The sequence below is a fragment of the Felis catus genome, chromosome B4, assembly GCF_018350175.1.
Source record: "Felis catus isolate Fca126 chromosome B4, F.catus_Fca126_mat1.0, whole genome shotgun sequence".
In the NCBI taxonomy this organism is placed as follows: Eukaryota; Metazoa; Chordata; class Mammalia; order Carnivora; family Felidae; genus Felis; species Felis catus.
The window spans coordinates 54310470-54334292 of record NC_058374.1 but is presented as its reverse complement, the minus strand read 5'-3'; the positions used below and the strand labels follow the sequence as shown (position 1 = coordinate 54334292).

Below are 23823 nucleotides of genomic sequence, written 5' to 3'. Positions count from 1 at the left end.
GCTATGCAATCTCAAGATTTCTCACACTACCAGCTGAGATGACATGAAAGCGACTGTATTTTGTATTACAGCTTTGGAGATATATTCAGAATAAGTTCAATGGTGGTGATGGAAAATGTGGGACAACAGAAGCTTTATGAGATGGAGTCATGTTGTCAAAACATAACCAAGTAAGCCACATACCTTTTTTATTTAACTTTTTTATTTATTTGCATTTAAACATAAGCACAATTTGAAAGTCTAAGAAATTACTTTGAGTACTTGTTCACTAAGTAAATACACCAGTAGAGTATCAAGTAGAAACCTGAAAAGCAAGTGTCTGAAGGATGGGAGCCAGTATATGAACTCTTAGGATCTGCCTTAATTCAAGAAAATATATTCTCTCTCTCTACCTGATAATCCTCCAAAACTATTTTTTTTTTGTAGTTTTTAAGTAAAACAAGTATACTAAGATGCTGATTTTTTTAGTTGAAGAATAATTGAAGTAGAATGTTGTATTAATTTCAGGTTTATAACATAGTGATTCAGTATTCTCATACGTTACAAAATGGTTACCACAAGAAGTCTAGCTGCCCTCTGTCTCCCTACAGAGTTGGTACAATATTATGGACTATATTCCCTCTACTGTACATTATATCCTGCTGTTATCTTTATATAGTTATCTTTATATACTAGAAGATGATACCTCTTAATCCTATTTCATTCATCCCCTCTTTCATTGAAAGTTTTGATATAAATTGACAATGAACTTAAGCTTTTTCTCCCTGGCACTGGCATACAGCTACATGCTTTATAATTTTGAAAAGGTGTATATAATAGGTTTTGAGAATTGAGCTTAGTAATGTATCATCTCACCAGCTGATGGGTTGATGAAATAACATAGTTAAGCTTTTCCATAAGAAATAAATTTTAAGGCCATTTAGGGTGGTTTTAATGAGACCATATAATTCCCCAATGGCTTCTTAGTATTAGTTATCTTTATACTACTCAAAAATTTTGAACTGATAAGCAGTAGCTGGACAAAAATGCCATTTCTTTCCTATAGAGGGCACAATAATCTAGTTAAATAGGAAAATGAAAATTTCATTAGACATCCAGTAGACTCCCAAGAAGTACATTTTGCGATTTAAATTTTTTTAATGTTTATTTTGCTTTTGAGAGAGAGAAAGACAGAGTGTGAGCAGGAGAGGAGCAGAGAGAGAGGGAAACATGGAATCCAAAGCAGGTTCCAGGCTCTGAGCTGTCAGCACAGAGCCTGATGCGGGGCTCGAACCCACGAACTGTGAGATCATGACCTGAGCCGAAGTTGGACGCTTAACCGACTGAGCCACCCAGACGCCCCCACATTTTGCCATTTAGAGTGAAACTGATACTGTAAAAGAAACTGCTTTGCTAATCAGGAAGATTATTTAATAGTTGCAAAATACTGAATTTCAAAGTGAATCTCTGACAACTTCATAAAGCAATGTTTAGGGTACATATGGAAAAAATTTTACATGGTGGGGAGAAGACCAGTGCCCCAAAGATGTCTAAATCCAAATTCCTGTAAACTGTAAGCTACCTTGCATGGCAAAAGGGGATTACGATTGCAAATGGAATTAAGGTTGACAATCAACCTTAAAGTAGGGATATAACTCTGGGTTGTTTGAGGAGTCCGGTATAATCCAAAGGGTCCTTAAATGTGGAAGGAAGCAGGAAAGGTCAGAATGATACTTATTGGTCTTGAAGATGGAGGAAACCGGGGCATTAACCAAGGAATTTAAGGCAGTCTTTAGAAACTGGAAAGGACAAGGAAACAGATTCTTCCCTAGAGCCTCCAAAAGAAATCCATCCCTGCTGACACCTTGATTTTAATCTAGGGAGACCCATGTCAGACTTCTAACCTATAGAAATGTAAGATAATAAATTTGTGTTTTTTAAGCCACTAAGTTTATGGTAATGTTATGATAAGCAATAGGAAAGTAATAGAACATATAACTGTGTTTTGGAATAGGAATTTTTAAAACTTGTTAGGTCATTTAATAATTTTTATCTCTAAATGTGTTTGCAATGTCACTGTGTATTGATAGCTCAACATTTTGATGAAGCATGCAAGAAAATGTGTGATAACTGATGTAAAGGCATTTGTTGAGTTCACTTTTTTCCTCACTGAAGTATAGTTGACATATAAGGTTATTTTCAGGTGTACAACACAGTGGTTTGGTAAGTCTATACATTGTGCTGTGCCCACTATAAGTGTGGCTACCATCCGTCCCCATATAGTGCAATTACAATACCATTGTCTACATTCCCTGTGCTGTACCTTTCATCCCCATTACTTATTCATTCCATTATTGTTAAGCTGTATCTCCCACTCTCCTTCACCCATTTTACCCTCTCTCCCCTCTAGCAAACATCAATTTGTGTTCTGTATTTATGGGTCTGTTTCTGGGTTTTGTTTATTCCTTTGTTTCTTAGTTTCTACATATAAGTGAAATCCTATGGTATTTATCTTGGACTTATTTCGCATAATACCCTCTCTAGGTCCATTCATGTTGTTGCAAATAGCAAGATCTTTCTTTTTATGGTTGAGTAATATTCCATTGTGTATGTATACCACATCTTCTTATCCATTCATGTGTCAACAATGGACACTTGAGTTGCTTCCATGTCTTGGCTGTAAAAATAGGAGTGCATAGGTATTTCTAAATTAGTGTTTTCATTTTTTTTGGGTAAATACTTGGTAGTGGAATTACTGGATCGTATGGTAATTCTATTTTTAATTTTTTGAGTAACTTCTGTACTGTTTTCCACAGTGACTGTACCAGTTTGCATTGCCATCAACAGTGCACAAGAATTCCCTTATCTCCCCATCCTCACCAACACTTGTTTCTTGTGTTTCTGATTTTAACTATTCTGGCAATGTGTGAAGTGATCCCACATTGTGGTTTTGATTTGCATTTCCCTGATGACTAGTGATGGTGAGCATCTTTTCATGTGTCTGTTGGCTATTTGTAAGTCTTCTTTGGAAAAAAGTCTATTCAGGTCTTCTGCCCATTTTTTTAATTGGATTATTTGGCTTTTTTGGTTTGAGTTTATAAGCTCTTTACATATTTTGGATACTAACCCTTTATTGGATATGTCATTTGCAAATATCTTCTCCCATTCAGTAGGTTATCTTTCAGTTTTGTTTTTCTTCATTGTGGAAAAGCTTTTTTGGTGTGGACCCAATAACTTATTTTTGCTTTTGTTTTCTCTTGTGTTAGGAGACATATTCAGAAAAATTATACTATGGCTGATGTCAAAGAAATTATTGCCTAATGTTCTCTTCTGGCATGTTCTCTTCTGGCATTTCAGCTCTCATGTTTAGGTCTTTATTCCATTTTGAGTTTGGTTCTATGCATGGTGTAAGAAAGTGGTTCAGTTTCAGTCTTTGCATGTAGCTGTCCAGTTTTCCCAACACTATTTATTGAAGAGACTTTTTCTTTATTGTGTATTCTTGCATTCTGTGTCATAGATTAATTGACCATGTAAGTGTGTATTTATTTCTGGGCTCCCTATTCCGTTCCATTGATCTACATCTATTTTTGTGCTAGTATAATACTGTTTTGGTTATTACAGTTTTCTACTACATCTTGAAATCTGGGATGTGAAATCCAGCTTTGTTCTTCCTTCTCAAGATTTATTTGGCTATTTGAGGTCTTCTGTGGTTCCATACAAATTTTAGGATTATTCTAGTTCTATGAAAAATGCTATTGGTATTTTGACAGAGATTGCATTGAATCTGTAGATTGCTTTGTGTATTAGGAATTTTATCAGTATTCTTCCAATCCATAAGCATGGAATATCTTTCCATCTGCTTATGTTATCTTTAATTTCTTTCATCATTGTTTTTTTTATTAAAGTACATGTTCTTTCACCTTCCTGGTTAAGTTTATTCCTGGGTATTTTATTATGTGTAGTGCAATTGTAAATGGAATTATGTTTTTAATTTATCTTTCTGCTACTTCATTATTAGTGTATAGAAACATAATTGATTTCTGTGTATTAATTTTGTATCCTGCAACTTTACTGAATTCATTCTAATACTTTTTGGTGAAGTCTTTAGGGTTTTCTTTGCATAGTTCTTTTTACCTACATATAGTGGCATTTTAATTCCTCCCTTACCAATATGGGTTTCTTTTATTTCTGGTTGCTGTGGCTAGTACTTCCAGTACTATGTTGAACAAAAGTGATGAGAGTGGACATCCTTGTCTTGCTCCTGATTATAGTGGAGAAGCTCCCAGTTTTTCATCATTAAGTGTAAGCTGCAAATTCTTCACGTATGACCTTTATTATGTTGAGGTGTGTTCCCTCTAAACTCACTTTGTTGACTTTTTGTCATGAGCAGATGTTGAATTTTGTCAGATGCTTTTTCTGCATCTATCGAGATGATATGGTTTTTACTCTTCCTCTTATAAATATGTAATAGATTTGCCAGTATTGAATTATCCATGTATCCCCAGAATCAATTCCTCTTGACTGTTGAATGATCTTTTTAATGTATTGTTAAATATGGTTTGCTAATATTTTGATGAGGATTTTTGCATCTTTGTTCATTGGGGATATTGGCCTATAGTATTCTTTTTGTCTGTTGTCTTTGGTTTTAGTATCAAGGTAAGTCTGGCCTCATGGAATGTATTTAAAAGCTTTCCTTTCTCTTCTATTTTTTTTTGGTATAGTTTGAGGAGAATTAACTTTAGAAACTGGAAAGGACAAGGAAACAGATTCTTCCCTAGAGCCTCCGAAAGAAATCCATCCCTGCTGACACCTTGATTTTAATCTAGGGAGACCCATGTCAGATTTCTAACCTACAGAAATGCAAGATAATACATTTGTGTTTTTTTTAAGCCACTAAGTTTATGATAATATTATGATTAGCATTAACTCTTTTTTAAGTGTTGGGTGGAATTTACCTATGAATGCATGTGATCTTGGACCTTTATTGGTAGTTTTTGGATTATCACTTCTGCATTGTTCCTAGTAATTGGTCTGTTCAGACTTCCATTTTCCCTGATTCAGTTTTGGAAAATTATAGGTTTCTAGGAATTTACCTATTTATTCTAGGTTCTTCAATTGTTGGCATATAATTTTTCATAATACTCTTACAAGCTTTTGTATTTCTATGGTGTCAGTTGTTACTTCTCTTTCATTTCTGATTTTATTTGGGTCCTCTCTTATTTTTTCTCAATGAGTCTGGGTAAAGGTTTATCAATTTCATTTATCTTTTCTAAATACCAGTTCTTGGTTTCCTTGATCTTTGTTTCTCTTAAACTCTGTTTCATTTACTTCTGCTTTTATCTTCATTATATCCTTCCTTCTACTTATCTTCGGTTTTTTTCTTTTTTTAGTTCCCTTGGGCGTAAGATTAAATTTCTTGTTGTTTGAGGTAGGCTTCTATTGCTATAAATTTCTTAGCACAGCTTTTGCTGTGTCCCAAAGATTTTGAACCATTGTGTTTCTGTTTCCCTTTGTCTCCATGTATTTTTTGTGTAGTGGCATGTTGTTTACCCTCCACGTGTATATATATTTTTTCTTTAGATTGACTTCTAGTTTCATACTGTTGTGTTCAGAAAAGATGCAGTCTTCTTAAATTTATTTAGACTTATTTTGTCCCCTAATGCTATCTGTTCTAGAGAATGCTCCATGTGCACTTGATGAAAGCATGTGTATTCTGCTCTTTTGGATGGAATGTTCTGTATGTGTCTATTGTGTGCATCTAGTCTAACGTGTTGTTCAAAGACAATGTCCTTGTTGACTTTCTGCCTTTATGATCTATCCATTGATATAAGTGGAGAGTTAAAGTTCCCTACCATTACTACATTACCATTAATTTTTCCCTTTGTCTGCTTATGTTTGCCTTATGTATCTAGATTCGTATGTTGGGTGCATAGATAGGATAGGTACCTTTATTATTATGTGATGCCCTTCTTTGACTCTTGTTACAGTCTGTTTTAAAGTTTATTTTAACTGCTACTCTGGCTTTTCTTTTTGCTTTCATTTGCCTAATACGTTTTTCCAACCCTTCACTTTCAGTCTGTATGTGTCTTTAGGCCCAAAGCAAGTCTCTTGGGCAACAGATAGATGAGTCTTGATTTTTTAATCCATTCCACCATCCTATGTCTTTTGAGTGGAACATTTAGACTATTTACATTTAAAAAAAAATTTTTTTTTAACGTTTTATTTATTTTTGAGACAGGGAGAGACAGAGCATGAACAGGGGAGGGTCAGAGAGAGGGAGACATAGAATCTGAAACAGGCTCCAGGCTCTCAGCTGTCCACACAGAGTCCGACGCGGGGCTCGAACTCATGGACTGAGAGATCATGACCCGAGCTGAAGTCGGCCGCTTAGGCCGCTTAACCGACTGAGCCACCCAGGTGCCCCTAGACCATTTACACTTAAAGCAATTATTAATAGCTGTATACTTACTGTCATTCTGTTGATAGTTTTCTGGGTGTTTCTGTAGCTTTTCTCTGTTCCTAGCTTTCTTTGTGATTGCTGACTTTCTGTAGTGTTATGTTTGGCTTTCTCTTTTCTTTTTCATTAAAAAAATGGTTTTTAATGTTTATTTTTGAGACAGAGAGAGTGTGAGGGGGGAGGTGCAGAGACAGAGGTAGACAGAGAATCTGAAACAGGGTCCAGGCTCTGAGCTGTCAGCACAGAGCCGGACACAGGACTCGAACTCACGAACCATGAAATCATGATCTGAGCTGAAGTTGGACCCTTAACCAACTGAGCTGCCCAAGAACCCCTCATTTCATTTCCATTTTTTTTTTATATTTATTTTGACAGAGAAAGAGAGGGAGAGAATGAGTAGGGGAGGGACAGAGAGTGAGGGAGGGGGAGAGAGGAGCCCAAAGCAGGGCTCAAACTCATGAACTGTGAGATGAGGACCTGAGCCAAAATCAAAACACTTAATTTAACCTACTGAGCCACTCAGGCTCCCCCTTTTTTTCACTTTGAGTGTAGTTGACACACAGTATTACAAGTACAACATAATGATTTAGTAACTCTGTTATGCTGTGCCCATCACAAATGTAGCTACCATCTGTCCCCATGCAACACTGTTAAAATACCACTGACTATATCCCATATACTGTACTTTTTCCTTTTTTTTTTTCTTTTTTTCTTTTAACCTAATTTGGTTTTGGGTTTGTGGTTAGCATGAGGCTGATAAAGAACATCCTAAATATAAAGCAGTCTATATTGAATTCATGGGCATTTATAACACATTCGAAAAGAACTTCCTTTTCACTCCCCTCTCCATGGTTTATGTTTATGTTGCCAGTTTTACATCTTTTTATATATAGTTTCCTTAAGTCTAATATGTTTTTTCCTTTTCCATGTAAAGAAGTCCCTTTTGCATTCTTGGAAGGCCAGTTTAGTGGTGATGAATTCCTTTACCTTTTGTATGGGAACTCTCTCTCCTTGAATTCCGAATGATAATCTTGTCAGGTATTCTTGATTGTAGGGTTTTTTGTTTTTTTCTGTTCAGCACTTTGAATGTATAATGCCACTCTTCTGGCCTGCAAAGTTTCTGCTGAAAAATCAGCTGAGAGCTTTTAAGGAGTTTCCTTCTTTCTTACTATTACAATTATCTCTTTAGCCTTTGACATTTTAATTATGTGTTGTGGTGTGGACCTTGAGTTCATCTTAGGGGGGCCTCTAAAATGCTTCCTGAATCTGGATGTCTAGTTCTTTCCCTAGGTTGGGAAGTTTCCAGCTATTATTTCTTCAAATAAATTTCTGCCCCTTTCTCTCCTTCTGGGGTCCTTATAACATGAATGTTTGTTCACTAGATGTTGTCAACAGATCCCTTAACCTATCCTCATTTTTAAAAATTCTTTATTTGGGGTGGGTGGCAGGAGGGGGACAGCTGACTAGTTCAGTAGGTAGAACATGTGACTCGATCAAAGAGTTGTGAGTTCAAGCCTCACGCTGGTCATAGATTTTACTTAAGAAAAAAAAATAAATCTTTATCTTTGCTGTTCAGTTTGGCTGCTTTCCATTACCCCATCTTCCAGATTATTCTTCTGCATCGTTAATCTACTTTTGATTCCCTCTAATGTAGTTTTCATTTCAGTTGTATTCTTCAACTCTGGTTTTTAGTTTCCAGTTCTTTGTTAAAGTTCTCATGGAGTTCTCCCACTTTTATCTGTAGTCCAGTGAACATCTTTATGATCAATTACTTTAAATTCTTCAAGCATATTGCTTATCTTGATTTCATTAATTTCTTTTTCTGAGGTTTTGTCTTGTTCTTTCATTTAGAGCACATTCCTCTGTCTCCTTTTGCTTAACTTTGTGTTTGTTTCTATGAATTAGGCAGAAGAGCTACTCCTCCTAAACTTGAAGGAATGGTCTTTATGTGTGGTTGTCCTCTGTGTAGACTGTATGTATCTGGTGACTTTTGCTGTCTGGCATGGGATGGGGGTTGCAGTGTACCCCCTGCTGGGGCTGCCCTGGTAGAAGAGTGGTAGATTAAGTGGGTGTGGGCTGGGGGTGGGTCCTGAGGCTCTTGGCATTGGGTGCCCTGGCAGGAAAGCAAATGCTGAAGTGGGCGCAAGCCATGGGTAGTCCTGGGGTTCTCCGTGCAGAGGGCACCCTGACAGGATGGCTGAAATCCAAGCGGGTGTAAGCTGGGGTGTTCAGGGATGTGCAGAAGGTACTTTGATGGGGGCAGTTGGATCTGAGATGGGTTGCTGGCTGGGCACGTCACTGGGTGCTTTGTAAAGGGGACAACTTGGACAATTATAGCTGAAATAGGCATAGGCTGGGGTCACTCTAGGGTTCTCTGTATGGAGGGTGCCCTGCAAGGAAGCTCAAGTGTGGGTGTCCTGGCAGGGGAGCTGGAGCTGAAAAAAGGCATCAGCTGGGGGTGTGCTGAAAAGCTGTCTGAAACCACAGTGGTGCAGGCCTGAAGTGTTCCAGTGTGCTTTGTGCCTGCCTCAGTGTGGTGAGATAGGTGGAGCTATAGTGAGCGCCGACCAGGGCTTCCTGGTGTGCACCACCATGGGGCTGCCTGGGTGGGACAGCTGGGGCTGGTGTCAGGGCTTACTGAGGTGGCAGGCTGGTTAGGACACCTGGACCCTGCTCCCATCTATGCTGTCAAGGTTGTGGGAGGGTGCATAAACTGTGGCACATATTAGACCTTCCAACCCAGAAAGAGTTGCAGCAGCTCCCCTCCCGTTTAGCAGGGTTCAAAGGCTACTTTATATTCTAGTTGCTCTTTTAAGCCAGGGCTTTTGTTTTCTGTGGCCCAGGGTAGATGAATCTGCTCCTGGTACCTCATTACTATCCTCCCCACTACAGTTTGCAGCATCAGGGGTGGGTACGTGGATTACCATGTCTGTCTCTCTTGCTGTTCTCCGTGTGGTGTATCTTTTATTGTACAGAAGCTGTTCAGTCAGTCCTCAGTTCTTCAAGAGGAGTTGCCTATAAACAGGTGTAGATTTGGTGCGCCCAGTTCAGGATCTTCCTGTGTTGCCATCTTGGATTGGAACCCTCCCTAGTTCATTGTTTTTAAATCTTTATAGGCTAATATATATAGCTAGGACTACATGGGGGCAATACTAGATCCCAAAATGGATTTAAAAGATTAAGCAAGCTGTGAACAGCACTTTCTAGATTCAAAAGTAACACAGTTTTAAAACAGTGAAATAATAAAAGGATAAAAGGATAAGTGGTATGTGTATGGATCTATATTGCTATACTAAGCGCATGTTAAATTTTTAAGAAATGAAGGGAAAAGTTTAAATCCCTCTGAATAGAAATGCTATTTAAGAAAAGGCTAATCTCTAATAGTTTATAGTGGCTGATTGGAAAGAGAAATTCCATGCAAGAGTGAATTATTTTTGAACCAGGTAATGGCTAATCACTCATAAGACACTAATATAGATAGCAGTGTTTGGGTGCTGTAGTTGAACTTTTTTTCATCCTGCATGTTTGTTGTATCTGAAGAGCTGGACTAACCAGTTCCCCCTCACAGAGTTCTGACACCTGGTGGGTGAAGGTAACTATGGTCTTAAATTTGCACCCAGAGAAACTTCTGAGTTTCTTATGCTGTGCTATACTCACCAGTTAACAAGAGTCTGATATATAAATCAGGGTACTTAGGACCAATAATCAATAATTAGGAATATCTGATGATGAGGACATTCTTGTCTCTAAACAGTGTACCTAGGAAGCCACAGTTTCCAGAATATTGTGTAATGAGCACAAATCAGGTAAATATGAACAATAGGCTGATTCTAAGTATCTCTCAATCATGTCTGGCAGACACTCTGGTTCCTAGAGCATATCCAAAGGCCTTCTGGTAACCAGGTTATTTTCTTTACATCTCTGTAAATTCAACAATGTCTTACAGAGACTATAACAGTTTAGTGACAGACTTGATTTTAGTTCAGAACAAATTAACAAATCAGTGTTTAGGGTGGCTCATGTTGAGGACTCATTTTAAGCCAGTTTAATAACTAGAATAGCCTGTCCTTGTAATTCCCAAATCCCAGTTGCCTATTTCATTATAGCATGTGAAAGATGAAACATCTAACAGCATACTGCAGAGATCTAATCAAGATCCTGAAGTAGGCAGAGAGGACTTGTTCACAATACTGGTTGTGATCAACACTGGTTGAGAAGTCTGCCTGCGCAGCAAGGTTGAACCGATACTCTCAAGCCTGTGAAACCATGCTGTGTACCACTGTGTCCATAGATTTAGGGTTTCTCAGACAACATATCCCTTCAAGATAGGGCTCATATTTGAGTAGATATTTGAAGACAAAAAAACTGGGCCACCGACACTTAAGAGCTAACCGATATAGAAGGACCCAGGGGGACTATTAATCTGAAGAGAAAATGCAACAGCTGAGTTTTTACCAAAGTGTTTGTTTTTGCTTGTAGACTGAATCACTTCAAACGTATCATTCTAAAGGAGCTGATAAAGAGGAAAGAAAACAATTCAGGTAACTTCCAAAAGTTTGCAAACATGCTTCAGCAATCTAAGAAAAGAGTGTTTCCAAATTTTCCAAGAAAACATTTTATGTACATATACACCATTATTTTGTAGTTTAAGACAATTTCATTAATATTGAAGGCTTGAACACTTGAGATCATGATTTATAAAAATTGACAGTATAAAATGAGAAAAATGTAAACTAAAGTTCACATAAACTCATATTATTTTTACATAACTGTTGATAGCAGTGTTATCACGTGGAGTATTTTATATAGGCTTATTACAAAGGGAATGATTTCAGCTCTTAACAGCTGTGGAATCCAAATGCAAAAGGAATAAAGTATCAATACAAATGATATTAGTAAGTAAGCTATTGCTACATTTCTAGAAGTAAAACCAAACTATAAGCCTCTTGAAACCACAGCCCTCTCTAACATTTCAATCAGAATGATTCTGGCGTACCAGGCCAAGTTGTTGGCTAAGTAGATCACAACCTAGCTGAATCTGCCCCAAAGCTAAATTAGAAATGAATAACTTCAATTCACATTAAATGCTAGGTTTTAAGTTAGAAAAAATGTATTTTCACTGAAATCATTATCACTTCTATTAAATTTTACCTTATTGTGACTTTGTATTATTTGCAACATTATGTAGCTCTTGAAATGCTTTTATTAATCAAAATAATCTTCTAAGTCAATATTGGGATCTAGCAGATCTTCTCCATATGATGAAAGATCCATCTGATTTAAAATTAAGTTTTCAAATGTTTCTTCTAAATCAGTTTCACCAATTAAGACAGCTCCCATCATGCGCCCATTCTGCATGACGACTTTGACGTATTCTTGTCCTTTGGTACATCTCAGCATTAATTCATGATCTGAACCTAAGCCCTGTGCATTGTATTTTCCCAGCAATACAACCTAAACGCAGGGATAAAGTACAAAAAGGAAACACGGTATGTAGTTACACTGTGTTATGCTAGAATAGCACTGCATTTATTATGCAGATGACACTAACACACAATCTATATATGAACATTAAAAATATCTAGTGAATTAGCAAATATGCAGGATCTGGACTACATTAGCTTAGAGTCATGATTTAATCTCCTTAAGTCTTACCTGTGTTCTTCCTTATCAGTAAATTATCAAGAAAAAACTTGCCTCAGAGTAAACTAAGTATGGCAGAGTACCTGGTTCATTCTTGAGTATGACAGCTATTAGTTCCGCTTACAAGGCAAGGATGGATCTCAAATGAAATGCAGAAATGCACCAACAGGGAGTAAGTCTAGAAGAGATGCCCCCCCCACCCCCACCTTTAACTATAAAATAGTATCATAGGAAGGTAGGTGGTGATTAGGAATTAAGACCAGCAGTAATACCAGGTACTGATTTGCAAGAAATGAGATGTCATTTTTTTGTAAAATGACTAAAACCATATATTTACTTACTCAACTGATAAAATTACATAATTAAAGGCTAACAAGCAGAAAAAGGCACTACTTTGTTTATCTTACCTTATAGTTAAAGAATTTTGTTACGTGAGCAAAAAGTTCAAAGCTGAAGTCCATGTCAGTAGATTGTCCTAAAGTAGCTGCGGCCATGCACTTGGCTGCGTACCACCCCATCTGTCTAGCCTGGGTCCACAGCCTCATCTGAAATAAAAAATGTTATGAGATATGTTCATTGTCCATACTTAAAAAACGCTAGCACCTTAACCTTACAAAATTGCTTAAAGGGCTTCAATATCGAGAGTCCTTGAGACTGGTTAGATCTAGCTAGCCAGATGACCAGTTGGATTGTCTTTGCCATAGAAGCAATCACCATTCCACACTAACCAAAACTGATACTGCTGTTTGAGAATTCTAAAACTAAAGGATGATACCAACTCTGTATGTTTCAATAAACTATAACAACTAAAACATTTCAGGGTACACCAGGGAAGAATAATACTAATTAACTGGTCTCCTCTCACACAGTAAGTTTATCATCAGCATAAATAGAGATGAGAAATGATCACTGAAAAATTCATTCCTTTTCCTAATCCTTAGATTTTGGTGCTATATAGTTAAGGCTTCTCATGCAATAAAACCTCAGTGGTCAGGCAGATCGATAGATTAGTTGGTGTCCTAACAGCCTCAAGAAATGTTACCAGATTTCAGCAACCAATGCTGGGAATTCATTTTAAATTCTTCCCTTAGGTTATCAGTGATCCTGCATAGAACACTGGCCTTGGAAGTCAAGAGATTTAAATACCAACTCTTCTACATATTTAAGTTTTTATTTCTACTTAACTGAGCCTCAGTTTCTTCACCTGAAACAAAAATGTATACCACCTATTCAATGCCTATTAAGAGATTTAAATAAGCTAGCCTACACTAAGCAATTAGTAATGTCCTTTTGTGTGCAAAACTAATACCACAATCATTTCTGGTATTTTTTTTTAATTCGTCTCCTCTATAAACATAAACAATGTATACCAGCTTCAAGGTCCCTTCAGTCTGTGTCTCGGACTGTGTAAAACAGATTAGTGTACTTATTTATTTACTGCTTCTGCAAATTAAGAGACAGGGTCTATTAGATTCACTCAAGAGACACTTGTCATTTTTGGGCACGAACTATACCAGAGTTTATGACACCCATTAAGGACGTAATTTATCCTAAATGGTTTAAAAGCGTTAAAAAAAAATCCCACAAACTCAGAGTTTATGACAGATCTGTCACAGAAGTGAAAGAGAATGATTACAGAGAAAACTGAAAACAAGCTAGCACTCTTTTAAAAAAAAAAATTAATTTTTTTAACATTTATTTTTTGAGGACAGAGACAAAGCATGAGTGGAGGGTGTGCAGACAGAGAGGGAGACACAGAATCCAAAGCAGGCTCCAGGCTACCAGCTGTCAGCACAGAGCCTGATGCAGGGCTAAAAACTCAGGAACCATGAGATCATGAGCTGAGTCTGACGCTTAACTGACTATACCACCCAGGCGCCCCTAGGCTAAAAGCACTTTTATATGATTGTCAGCTCTGCTGTAGGTAAAAACACACAAAGTAATGAAGCTGCCTCTTAAAATACATCTAGCTCTTCTGCTACTTCACACTCCATGGTTGATCTGAAGGAGTAATATCCCTACCTGTGGAGCTGGTCTCACACGGAGTGTTGCCTGGGTCTTTTATCTGTAACATCTACTGTGTCTCTCCTCCCCCTGAGACCACCTCACCTCTGACCACGGTCTGAGTATCTTCCTCAAGGATTTCTCCTCCACCATTAGGAGGAAGTCTATGCCCAGTTCAATGGAGGTGTTCAGCTGAGGAAGGCTGTTTACTATAGGAAATTTTTTCAGTCACAGTTCTCACAGGGACAGAATAGGGTCATCATTTATCTACAGAATACCTCAGTAATTATTAATCTAAAGCTGTGTTGTCCAGTCTGGCAGACACCAAATACATGTAGCTATTTAAACTCAAGTGCTCAATAGAGATACGTAGTTAGTGACTACCTGACTGGACACTGCAAAGGTACAGAACATTTCTGTCATCGCATAAAGTTCCACTGGACAGGGCTGATAAACTACTGTTCCATCACTATATAATAACTTACCAAAAGGGAAAATTCTTTAATTGTCACAAAAAACTCTATGACAGCTTCTTAAAGTAAAAAAAGTTGGAAAACCAGGTATTTAGATTTGCTGGTAGCAACTCCTTTACTGTCAGATGGAATCTCTGATACGAAGATGTGATCCTGGATGCTGGCTTACCTGCTGCCACACTGGGCTGGGCTGCCATGACGCAGTGCAGATGTCACCTGCAGCATAGATATCAGAGAGAGATGTGTGCATGTGATCATCCACTTTCAGGCCACCATCTTCGCCTAGATCAAACTAAACAATGTTCCTTATGAGAACACATGGGAAGAAAAGTGAAAGATGGCTTTGTCATTCTAAAGTGAAAGAACAAGTCACATTTGTACACCTTGGTATGCTGATCTTTAATGAGAAAGTAAATAATAGCTGTAAGTTTAGATAACTCAGCTCAATTTCCAGGGGATCAAAATGCTACTAAGACAGACCAACTCAAAAATTTTTAGACTTTCAACATCAGGAACACTCAGTAACCATGACTACCCCACTCATAATTACAATATTCCAGTTTTGTGAGCTTTAAATGCTAAAAGGCATTTAGCATTTTAGCATTTCTCCAAAAGAATCACTTGTAAGAATCCATAGGTGTCAGTCTCTTACCAACCTTTAGACAAACGAACTGTGCATTATGTCCCATCAATGATGACATTTATGCTGGGATGTTAGCTGCTTAAGGACTTTACGCAATAAGAAATACTGCAAATCCAAACATGAATATGATCTAAATTGTTTTCACCTTCCATAAGTTACAGTTTTACACTAAAGCAAGGAACAGTTATTTATGTTTGAAAGTTAAATTTCATACAGTACTTTAAAATTATTCACAGCATGAGGCACCTGGGTGGCTCAGTCGGTTAAGCATCCGACTTTAGCTCAGGTCATGATCTCACAGTTTGTGAGTTTGAGCCCCGTGTCAGGCTGTGTGCTGACAGCTTGTTCAGAGCCTGGAGCCTCCCCTGGATTCTGTCTCCCTTTCTCTCTGCCCCTCCCTCTGCTCATACTCTTTCTCTGTCTCTCTCAAAAATAAATAAACATTAAAAAAAATATAAAAATATTCACAGCAGGACAAAAAAAAAAACAAAAAAAACTTCACCTTACATTGTTGCCACAGAGAAAAGGTTCTGTATTTGGTGTAACTCCTGTAGCACTGACAATGAAATCACAGCCATATATCTTTTCACTGGTCAATTCCACATATACAGGCCATACCTCTAAAACAAAACAAAATAAACAAAACCTTTATTCTCCAATATAATCACCACAAGTTATCCATAGCATTATGTGACTATAATACCTAGAATAAAGGGTGAAAGAAAACGGCAGGAGAGTACTTCAAAACAACACTGCTTAATAACTTTTATAAGGCACATTTACTAAAACAATTATAATACAATCAACATTATCTCCTTGTTTTGGGTATACTTATAACATTACAGCATTCTAAACATTTTCCCTTCAAATTTAGACCTAGACCTTTTCTAACAAAGTAAATTTAAATTGATAATCACTTTATAAATTATTTATCTAAAAATATTAATACATTATATACTCCAGAGAGTTTAACCCAACTACATTACTCACTTTTCAATGTTTTCCCTTACTGTTCTTAGTCAAACTGTAACATTAACTCTTCCCGTGGAAAAATTCAAAGAATTCAAAACAATGGAATATTACACACTAGTTTGAGTGTATTTCTTCAAATAGTGGTAGGTCTCACAGGAGATGTGGAACAGGAATTAGTCCCAAATTACAGATTTGCAATCTGATTTGGGGGAAGTCACTTCATCTCTGAAAGCATAAAGGTTTTTTTAGTTTCTTTTTGATCTGCAAGGTATTCCATTTGACTCACAGAGTTGTGGTGGGCAAAACACCATGAATGCCATGTAAAATGTGATGCTCACTATATCAATTATTAGGAAACTTGAAGATTAAGTAGTGAAAAGGAAATGACTTACATTAAGTAATGATTTCATGTTTACTTTTTTTTTAAGTTTATTTTTGAAGGAGAGACACAGCATGAGTGGGGGAGGGGCAGAGAGAGAGGGAGACACTGAATCCAAAGTGGGCTCCAGGCTCTGAGATGTCAGCACAGAGCCTGAAGTGGGGCTCAAACTCACAAACTGTGAGATCATGACCTGAGCTGAAGTCACACACTTAATGGATTGAGCCATCCAGATGCCCCTCATGTTTATTTTTCATGTTTAAGTTTCCTCCTTTTAAATTACTGGTTATTACATTTTTTCTTAATTACTTACCTTTATCAGTTGTGACTGGCTGATTATGATGGTCTCTCGGAAAAGGCAAAGACTTTTTCCTCGAAATTCTAAATTCTTCCTGAAGGTAGATTTTCTTTACTTCACACATAGTTTCAATGTGAATCTTATGAGAAAACTAAAAGAAACAATGGTTACCATAAATAATACTTCCCAAAAGACTGATTTGGGTTACTGATTAAAAAAAAAATTACAATACACTTGTAGAAACATATGGAAAATATAAATGAAAACACACTGGATGCCCCCATATAATCTCGATTTCTGTTTGTGAAGGCAGTACGAAGAAATCCATTCAGAACTTAAGAGAACAAGTAGTTGCACTGACAGGTAACACCAAGGGATGCTTTTTAAGATAAGCCTCACTGATAATTACAAATATATTTTCTAAAAATTTCAACTGTTAGAGAACTATAAAACCCTCTTGAGGGCAGATCTATGTTGATTTACTTACTATTATATCCCAGAACCTTAGTAAAGTACCAAGTATGTAGGAGATAATGTTCACTGAACCAAACTGCTGCTCAGTTTAAAAATACTACTAAACTTACAATCTGAAGGTGCAGAAGAACTGATTTTGCATAATTTCTATCACAAAAATGAGGTATAACATGAAGCCAGCTCCTCTCCAAACTACCTGAGGCTGAAATCATACAAAGTAGTAAGAACTCCGTGTATGCTTCTTACAGTATTTACATATCATAGCCTTTTAGCAATTATTTAAAAACAAATACCTAATAAATAAAATGAGTAAAAGCAAATCATCTTATCCAATTAAGGTATTAAATGTGTATTTAGAATTTATCAAATAACCTGTAAAATATTATAATGCATAGGAGGTGACCTTTAAGAAAAGATTAATTTAAAATAGGACAGGTATATTCACTGTAGAAATCTCTGTGCCTGGAGAATTAAAAAGAAGGGCAACTGTTTGTTTGTTTTTAATATGTGAAATTTATTGTCACATTGGTTTCCATACAATACCCAGTGCTCATCCCAAAAGAGGCCCTCTTCAGTACCCATCACTCACCCTCCCCTCCCTCCCACCCCCCATCAACCCTCAGTTTGTTCTGTTTTTAAGAGTCTCTTATGCTTTGGCTCTCTCCCACTCTAACCTCTTTTTTTTTTTTTTTTTCCTTCCCCTCCCCCATGGCTTTCTGTTAAGTTTCTCAGGATCCACATAAGAGTGAAAACATGGTATCTGTCTTTCTCTGTATGGCTTACTTCACTAGTGTAACACTCTCCAGTTCCATCCACGTTGCTACAAAGGGCCATATTTCATTCTTTCTCATTGCCACGTAGTACTCCATTGTGTATATAAACCACAATTTCTTTATCCATTCATCAGTTGATGCACATTTAGGCTCTTTCCATAATTCGGCTACTGTTGAGACTGCTGCTATAAACATTGGGGGACAAGTGCCCCTATGCATCAGTACTCCTGTATCCCTTGGGTAAATTCCTAGCAGTGCTACTGCTGGGTCATAGGGTAGGTCTATTTTTAATTTTTTGAGGAACCTCCACACTATTTTCCAGAGCGGCTACACCAGTTTGCATTCCCACCAACAGTGCAAGAGGGTTCCCGTTTCTCCACATCCTCTCCAGCATCTATAGTCTCTTGATTTGTTCATTTTGGCCACTCTGAACAGTTTTTGATGAATTAAATATCCACTTATCTCTTAAGGTAAGGAACTGGGCCAGCTGCTATTGGTTCTATCCTAGCACTATGGATTTTAAGTGACCTAGCAGTTGTTGGACTATATTTGTAACCAGTCTTCAACGAATGGTTCAAGAATTTAAAATTCCATCTACACATGTTTAATTAGTGTATGAACACATACCTCTTTTGTTCCTTTAAGATTCAAGCCTTCATGCCAATCAGGTCCCAAGGCACTGCCCATATTGCCAGCACTACCTTTGGTTTGTGCTTCCTTTTTTCTTTCTGAAAAGATAAAACTCAATTCAAAATTCAAATGATATAAAAACTTCCAGGCAGAGAAGTATACTTGTGTTCTCAAGCTTTTAGGCAATGTCATGATTCTCATATATAGCATAAACTAACTTATCTGTATTGACTGTTTTAATATTTTGTGATATAGAGCTATAGAACAGGTAATTTTTCAATCAAGTGTTGAATATAAACCATACTAAATACATGGTCAATATGAAGGGTGAGATCTGATAAAAGGTTGATATCCAAAATGTATAAAGAACTCCTACAACTTGGTAACACAAATACAACCAAAATAAAAAACAGGCTGAGGACCTGAACAGACATTTTTCCAAAGACATACAGATGGCTAACAAGGACATAAAAAAGTGTTCAAAACCACTAGTCAGAGAAGTACAAATCAAAACTACAATGAGATAGATCACCTTACACCTGCCAGAATGGCTAGAATCAAAAAGCAAGAAATTACAAGTGTTGTCAAGGATGTAGAGAAACAAGATACCTCGTGCACGATTGGTGGGAATCCAAATTGGTACAGCCACTATGAAAAACAGTATGGAGGTTCCTCAAAAAATTATCAGAATTACCACATGATCTGGTAACTCCACTACTGGGAATTTACACAAAGGAAATGAAAACACTAATTCAAAAAGATGTATGTTCCCCTATGTGAACTTGCATAATTTACAAGCAAGATAAGGAATCAACTCAAGTGTCCACTGACAGACTTATGGATAAAGAAGATGTGGTGTGCATGTGTATGTGTACACACACATACACACAATGGAATATTACTCCACCAGGAAAAAGGATGAGATCTTACCATCTGCAACATGGATGGACCTAGAGGATATTCTGCTAAGTGAAATAACTCAGAGAAGGACAAGTACTGTATGATTTCACTCATATGTAGAATTTAGGAAACAAAGAAAAAGGAGACTCAAAAAAACCCACTCAAAAACTGAGAACGGGGGGTTGCCAGAGGGGAGGTGGGTGAAGGGATATGTGTGTGGAACAAGGGGGAGGGGATTAAGAGTGTACTTATCATGATGAGCAGAGTAATGTATAGAATTGTTGAATCATTTTACTGTATACCTGAAAATAGAACACTGTATGTTAATTATACTTCAATAAAAATTTTACAATAAATGCAGGCAAGTTAAACTAGAAAAATAATTAAAAAAAAAAAACCTCAAAACACAGCAGAAGCAGACTCAGATATAGAGAATAAACTGGTGGTTGCCACAGGGGAGGGAACTGGTGCACAGGATAAACAGGTGAACAGGATTAAGAAGTATGAACTTCCAGTTATAAGTCATGGGGATATAAAGTACACCATAGGAAATATAGTCAATACTGTAATAACTTGGTACAGTGACAAACGGTAACTAAACCTACAGAGGTGATCACGTCATAATGTATAAAAATACTGAATCACTACTGTACATCTGAAACTAATATATGTGAGTTATAATTCAATTAAACAATTAGCCAACAGTTTTTAAACATTTTGTCAACTTTTAGCACCCTCAACACTTACAGAATTTTTTGAATTTTATAAGCCAAAAGTTAAAAATTTTAAAAAGCCTCTTAAATAAAAATCTAGGTTTGTATTTCCTTTTTAACTCATTGCATTTTTTTTTTTTTTTGTAAAATTACCTAAGGTGCTGTCCAGTTGTACCACCTGTTTGCAAAGATGCAGATGGGCTGGTTTATTTAATTCACTTTAAATTTCCAGTCTTAATTACACACAGTTTTCATTAAAAAAAAAAAAAAGTCCTGGATAGGAGCTCCTAGATGGCTCAGTTGGTTAGGCATCCAACTTTTGGTTCTGTCTCAGGTCATAATCTCAGGGTTTGTGGGCTTGAGTCCTGCACTGGGCTCTGCACTCACAGCCAGAGCCTGTTTGGGATTCCCTTTCTCTCTCTCTCCTTCCCTATTTCTCTCTCTGCCCCTGCCCCATCCGTGCTGTCTCCCTCTCAAAATAAATAAACTTTGAAAAAAAAAAATCCTTGAAAGTCTAAATCTTGTGTATGGAGACAGGAAATAAATATTATCTATGTATCTGTCTCTCAACTGTAGTATTTTTACTCCATGTTCTTATAGCCTTTTTCTATACAGCTAAGAAACAGTTTCATCTGTGAATTAATGAATAGATGCTATACTTACCTTCAGTTGTATATCTGGTTCTTTTATGTGCAATTTTAGCCTCCGGTTTTTCAGCAATGAGCTTTGAAGTCAAGAATTCAGCTGCACCTGCATCGAAGAAAGTATTCCCAATGGCTTTGTCTTTAATGGCCCAAATGACTTCACAGCCTTCAATTTCATACCTACAAGGAATAAAGTTACTCAGAGCAATTTAAGAAGTCTGAGTAGGAATCTTTTTTCTTTTTTTTTTTTTTTTTTTTTTTTGTAAATAACAATTTTCTCCAAAGGTAAAAGAAAGTGTTTTAAGGCAAACAGAAATAAGGAAGAATGTAATACTCTTTCAGGATAATAAGAGCTAAAGTAGAATAAACAATAAATTTATCCAGTTTATTTGAAAGAACATAAAAATGACAAGCATGTGTAACTGAGTATCAAATAAAAGTTCATTACAATGAGCATTACTTCTAAGGGTTCAATTTCTCCAACAGTTACTATACGAATGTTCCCCACAGTTCCCAGGAGTGAGCGGTGCTTTGCTGATGTGGTTATAGTGTAATCAATAATGGATGAATGGATCCATGGTATATGATTACAGTATTGACAATAGCATACTCTTTGGTAACAAATATTTTGTGTACTCAAAGGAGAGAATCAGAGTTATTAACTACAATTTTAACTTTGTTATAAAGGAACCATTACCCTGCAATCCCTTCCCTTCACCTCAATAATTTCTAAGCCATTCAGCCGAAGAAAGATCCGGTTCACAGAAAAATCAAGAAAGAGCAGAATGGCCATGGTGTGTACAGGCCATCACCACTAATGAGACAGCCGGAGCTCCTGGGGATCTGCTGTTTTATCTCTACGTTTAGTCACAGAGAATGTGGTTTGCTTAGTATTCATTTCACTAAGTCCCTGAAGTCCATTATATTTTTCTGCTATTATTACTTGTTTTGGTACAATTGATGAACTGAGACCATCCACGATAAACAGGATATATGGTCATCCTAATTATACTAGGACTTTATCAGAACCTAGAGAGGTAATAAGAGTATTATGTGTTAAGAACTTTTAACATTTACTTGTGGTACAAAGTACTGCCATGTTTATTTCACAGACTGCTATAATGTAACACATTAACTTCTCAATAAATAAATGATTCAAACTGATCAATAAATAAATGATAGAAAAAAAGGTTTAGTACATCTGATTTCAGGTCACCTGACATGCTTTGTGACAATTGCTCCCTTACCGCAGAAAAAAATATTTAGTTACTAAATTTCAGATTATTTGGTGAATATTCTATGTTGCTCAGATCACATAGGATTGCTGATGAGCAGAAAGTAGAATACACATTCAGTAATAAATTTCATATTTTAATTTACATATAGGTACATAGTTATTATGAAACACTTTCCTTAGTTTTTATTAAGAAACTCCTCTACCATTTTTTTTTAATTTTAAAGTAATATAATAGTATAACACAGTATCAATATAGTTTAAAATACTAATGCTTGGCTAGTAGGCCACCCACAATTATAAGTAACCGCGAGTAACATCTATACATGTCCTACCTCACAAGATGCCCTTAGACTATGAACCATGCCCTCAGCGAGATACATTACCATGGAGGTAGTATCACATATATAGTAGAAATACTTTCATTTTTAAAACCACTTTTAAAAAATAAACAGTGAAGTATTATGGTTTTTTGAAATCATTAAAAAAATGTCTGAAAAGAAAAGATTAACCTACACTAGTAAAGAAAAAAACAGAGGTAGTAATTGAAATAAAAGTACACTGAAGAAAATCAGCATTAGCCTCAAGGGAACACAAGGGCTATTAAAGAGCAAAAAGGGTTTGTATATGGCATTTTTCACCATGAGATGATAAACACCTGATCATTCAGTGGACCTAAGCTGAGACAATCGCATTATATGTAGCCTTTCTTAAACTATCAGAGTTTATTCAATATAAAATTATAAGCTTTGTCCGATTATATAGTCTTATATCTCCAACCTCAAGAAAATGAGGAATAGGATTACATGTTTTAAGACTGAGCATTTCTGAATGCAAGAAAATTTTCCAGTGTAAATAATAATAGTATTCAGTTACACTTTTGGTGATAGCTGATGGAGAAAATTTGTCATGTGCCTCCTTCTTAGACCTGTTTGATTTTGAATTTCCAGTTTTTTCTCTGTTCTCCATACAGTGCCATAAATTTCATAATTACAAGAATGATTGCCATCTCTAGTACTCAGGCAATCTAGGAACTCTTAGAAGCTTCCACTGGGAATCACCATCCTGTCAAAAAGAAGAGCAAAAACCTAGTCTGCGAATAGGAATGGATAAGGCTTTGGCAAATTCATTACTTTGATTCAAATTTGTCCTCTTTATAGTTGGACTCAACTTTCTGCCCTAAAAATGTCCAGACTATTCCATCTCAGCCATCCAATGGAAGATAAAATCATAAAGAAAATGAATGCTCTGTAGACCATAGCAGGATATTTATTCCTCAGTGTTCTTTAAACTTGAAATATCATTTTAAGATAGTATTTCACATTAATTGATGGGTTCACATTTTTCAACTTCCAAAAAAACAAGAGCTGGGAGTACCACATCTTGAAATAGGGAGTCAAACACACTGTGGGTTTCATGGGCCCAACAGGTAGCATTATAAATGAATGAAGCAGGATGGGTGTAAACAATAAAACGGGTAGATACTGTGACTAGAAATCTCTAAAGGTGTGCACATTTAAATTGTTGTTCAATATAGTACATGCCTACCAAACACATGTATGGATCACATCTGTCCAGTCACCTGTGACCCCTTGAGACCTAAAACC

At 36.6% G+C, this 23823-nt stretch overlaps 1 protein-coding gene across 1 annotated transcript in view; it reads right to left on the bottom strand.

The window, feature by feature from the left end:
- Positions 1-10880: 10880 nt before the first annotated feature.
- PYROXD1 (pyridine nucleotide-disulphide oxidoreductase domain 1) overlaps positions 10881-23823 on the bottom strand; it is a 28669-nt gene continuing 15726 nt past the window's right edge. Inside the window, exons 6-12 of the mRNA XM_006933557.4 lie at positions 21002-21162; positions 18723-18823; positions 16864-16999; positions 15707-15819; positions 14726-14848; positions 12487-12624; positions 10881-11890 (exon numbers count right to left, since the gene is read on the bottom strand). Of these exons, the coding sequence (XP_006933619.2) occupies positions 11642-11890; positions 12487-12624; positions 14726-14848; positions 15707-15819; positions 16864-16999; positions 18723-18823; positions 21002-21162 (1021 nt within the window). The 3' untranslated portion in view covers positions 10881-11641. The remainder of the gene's footprint in view (positions 11891-12486; positions 12625-14725; positions 14849-15706; positions 15820-16863; positions 17000-18722; positions 18824-21001; positions 21163-23823) is intronic.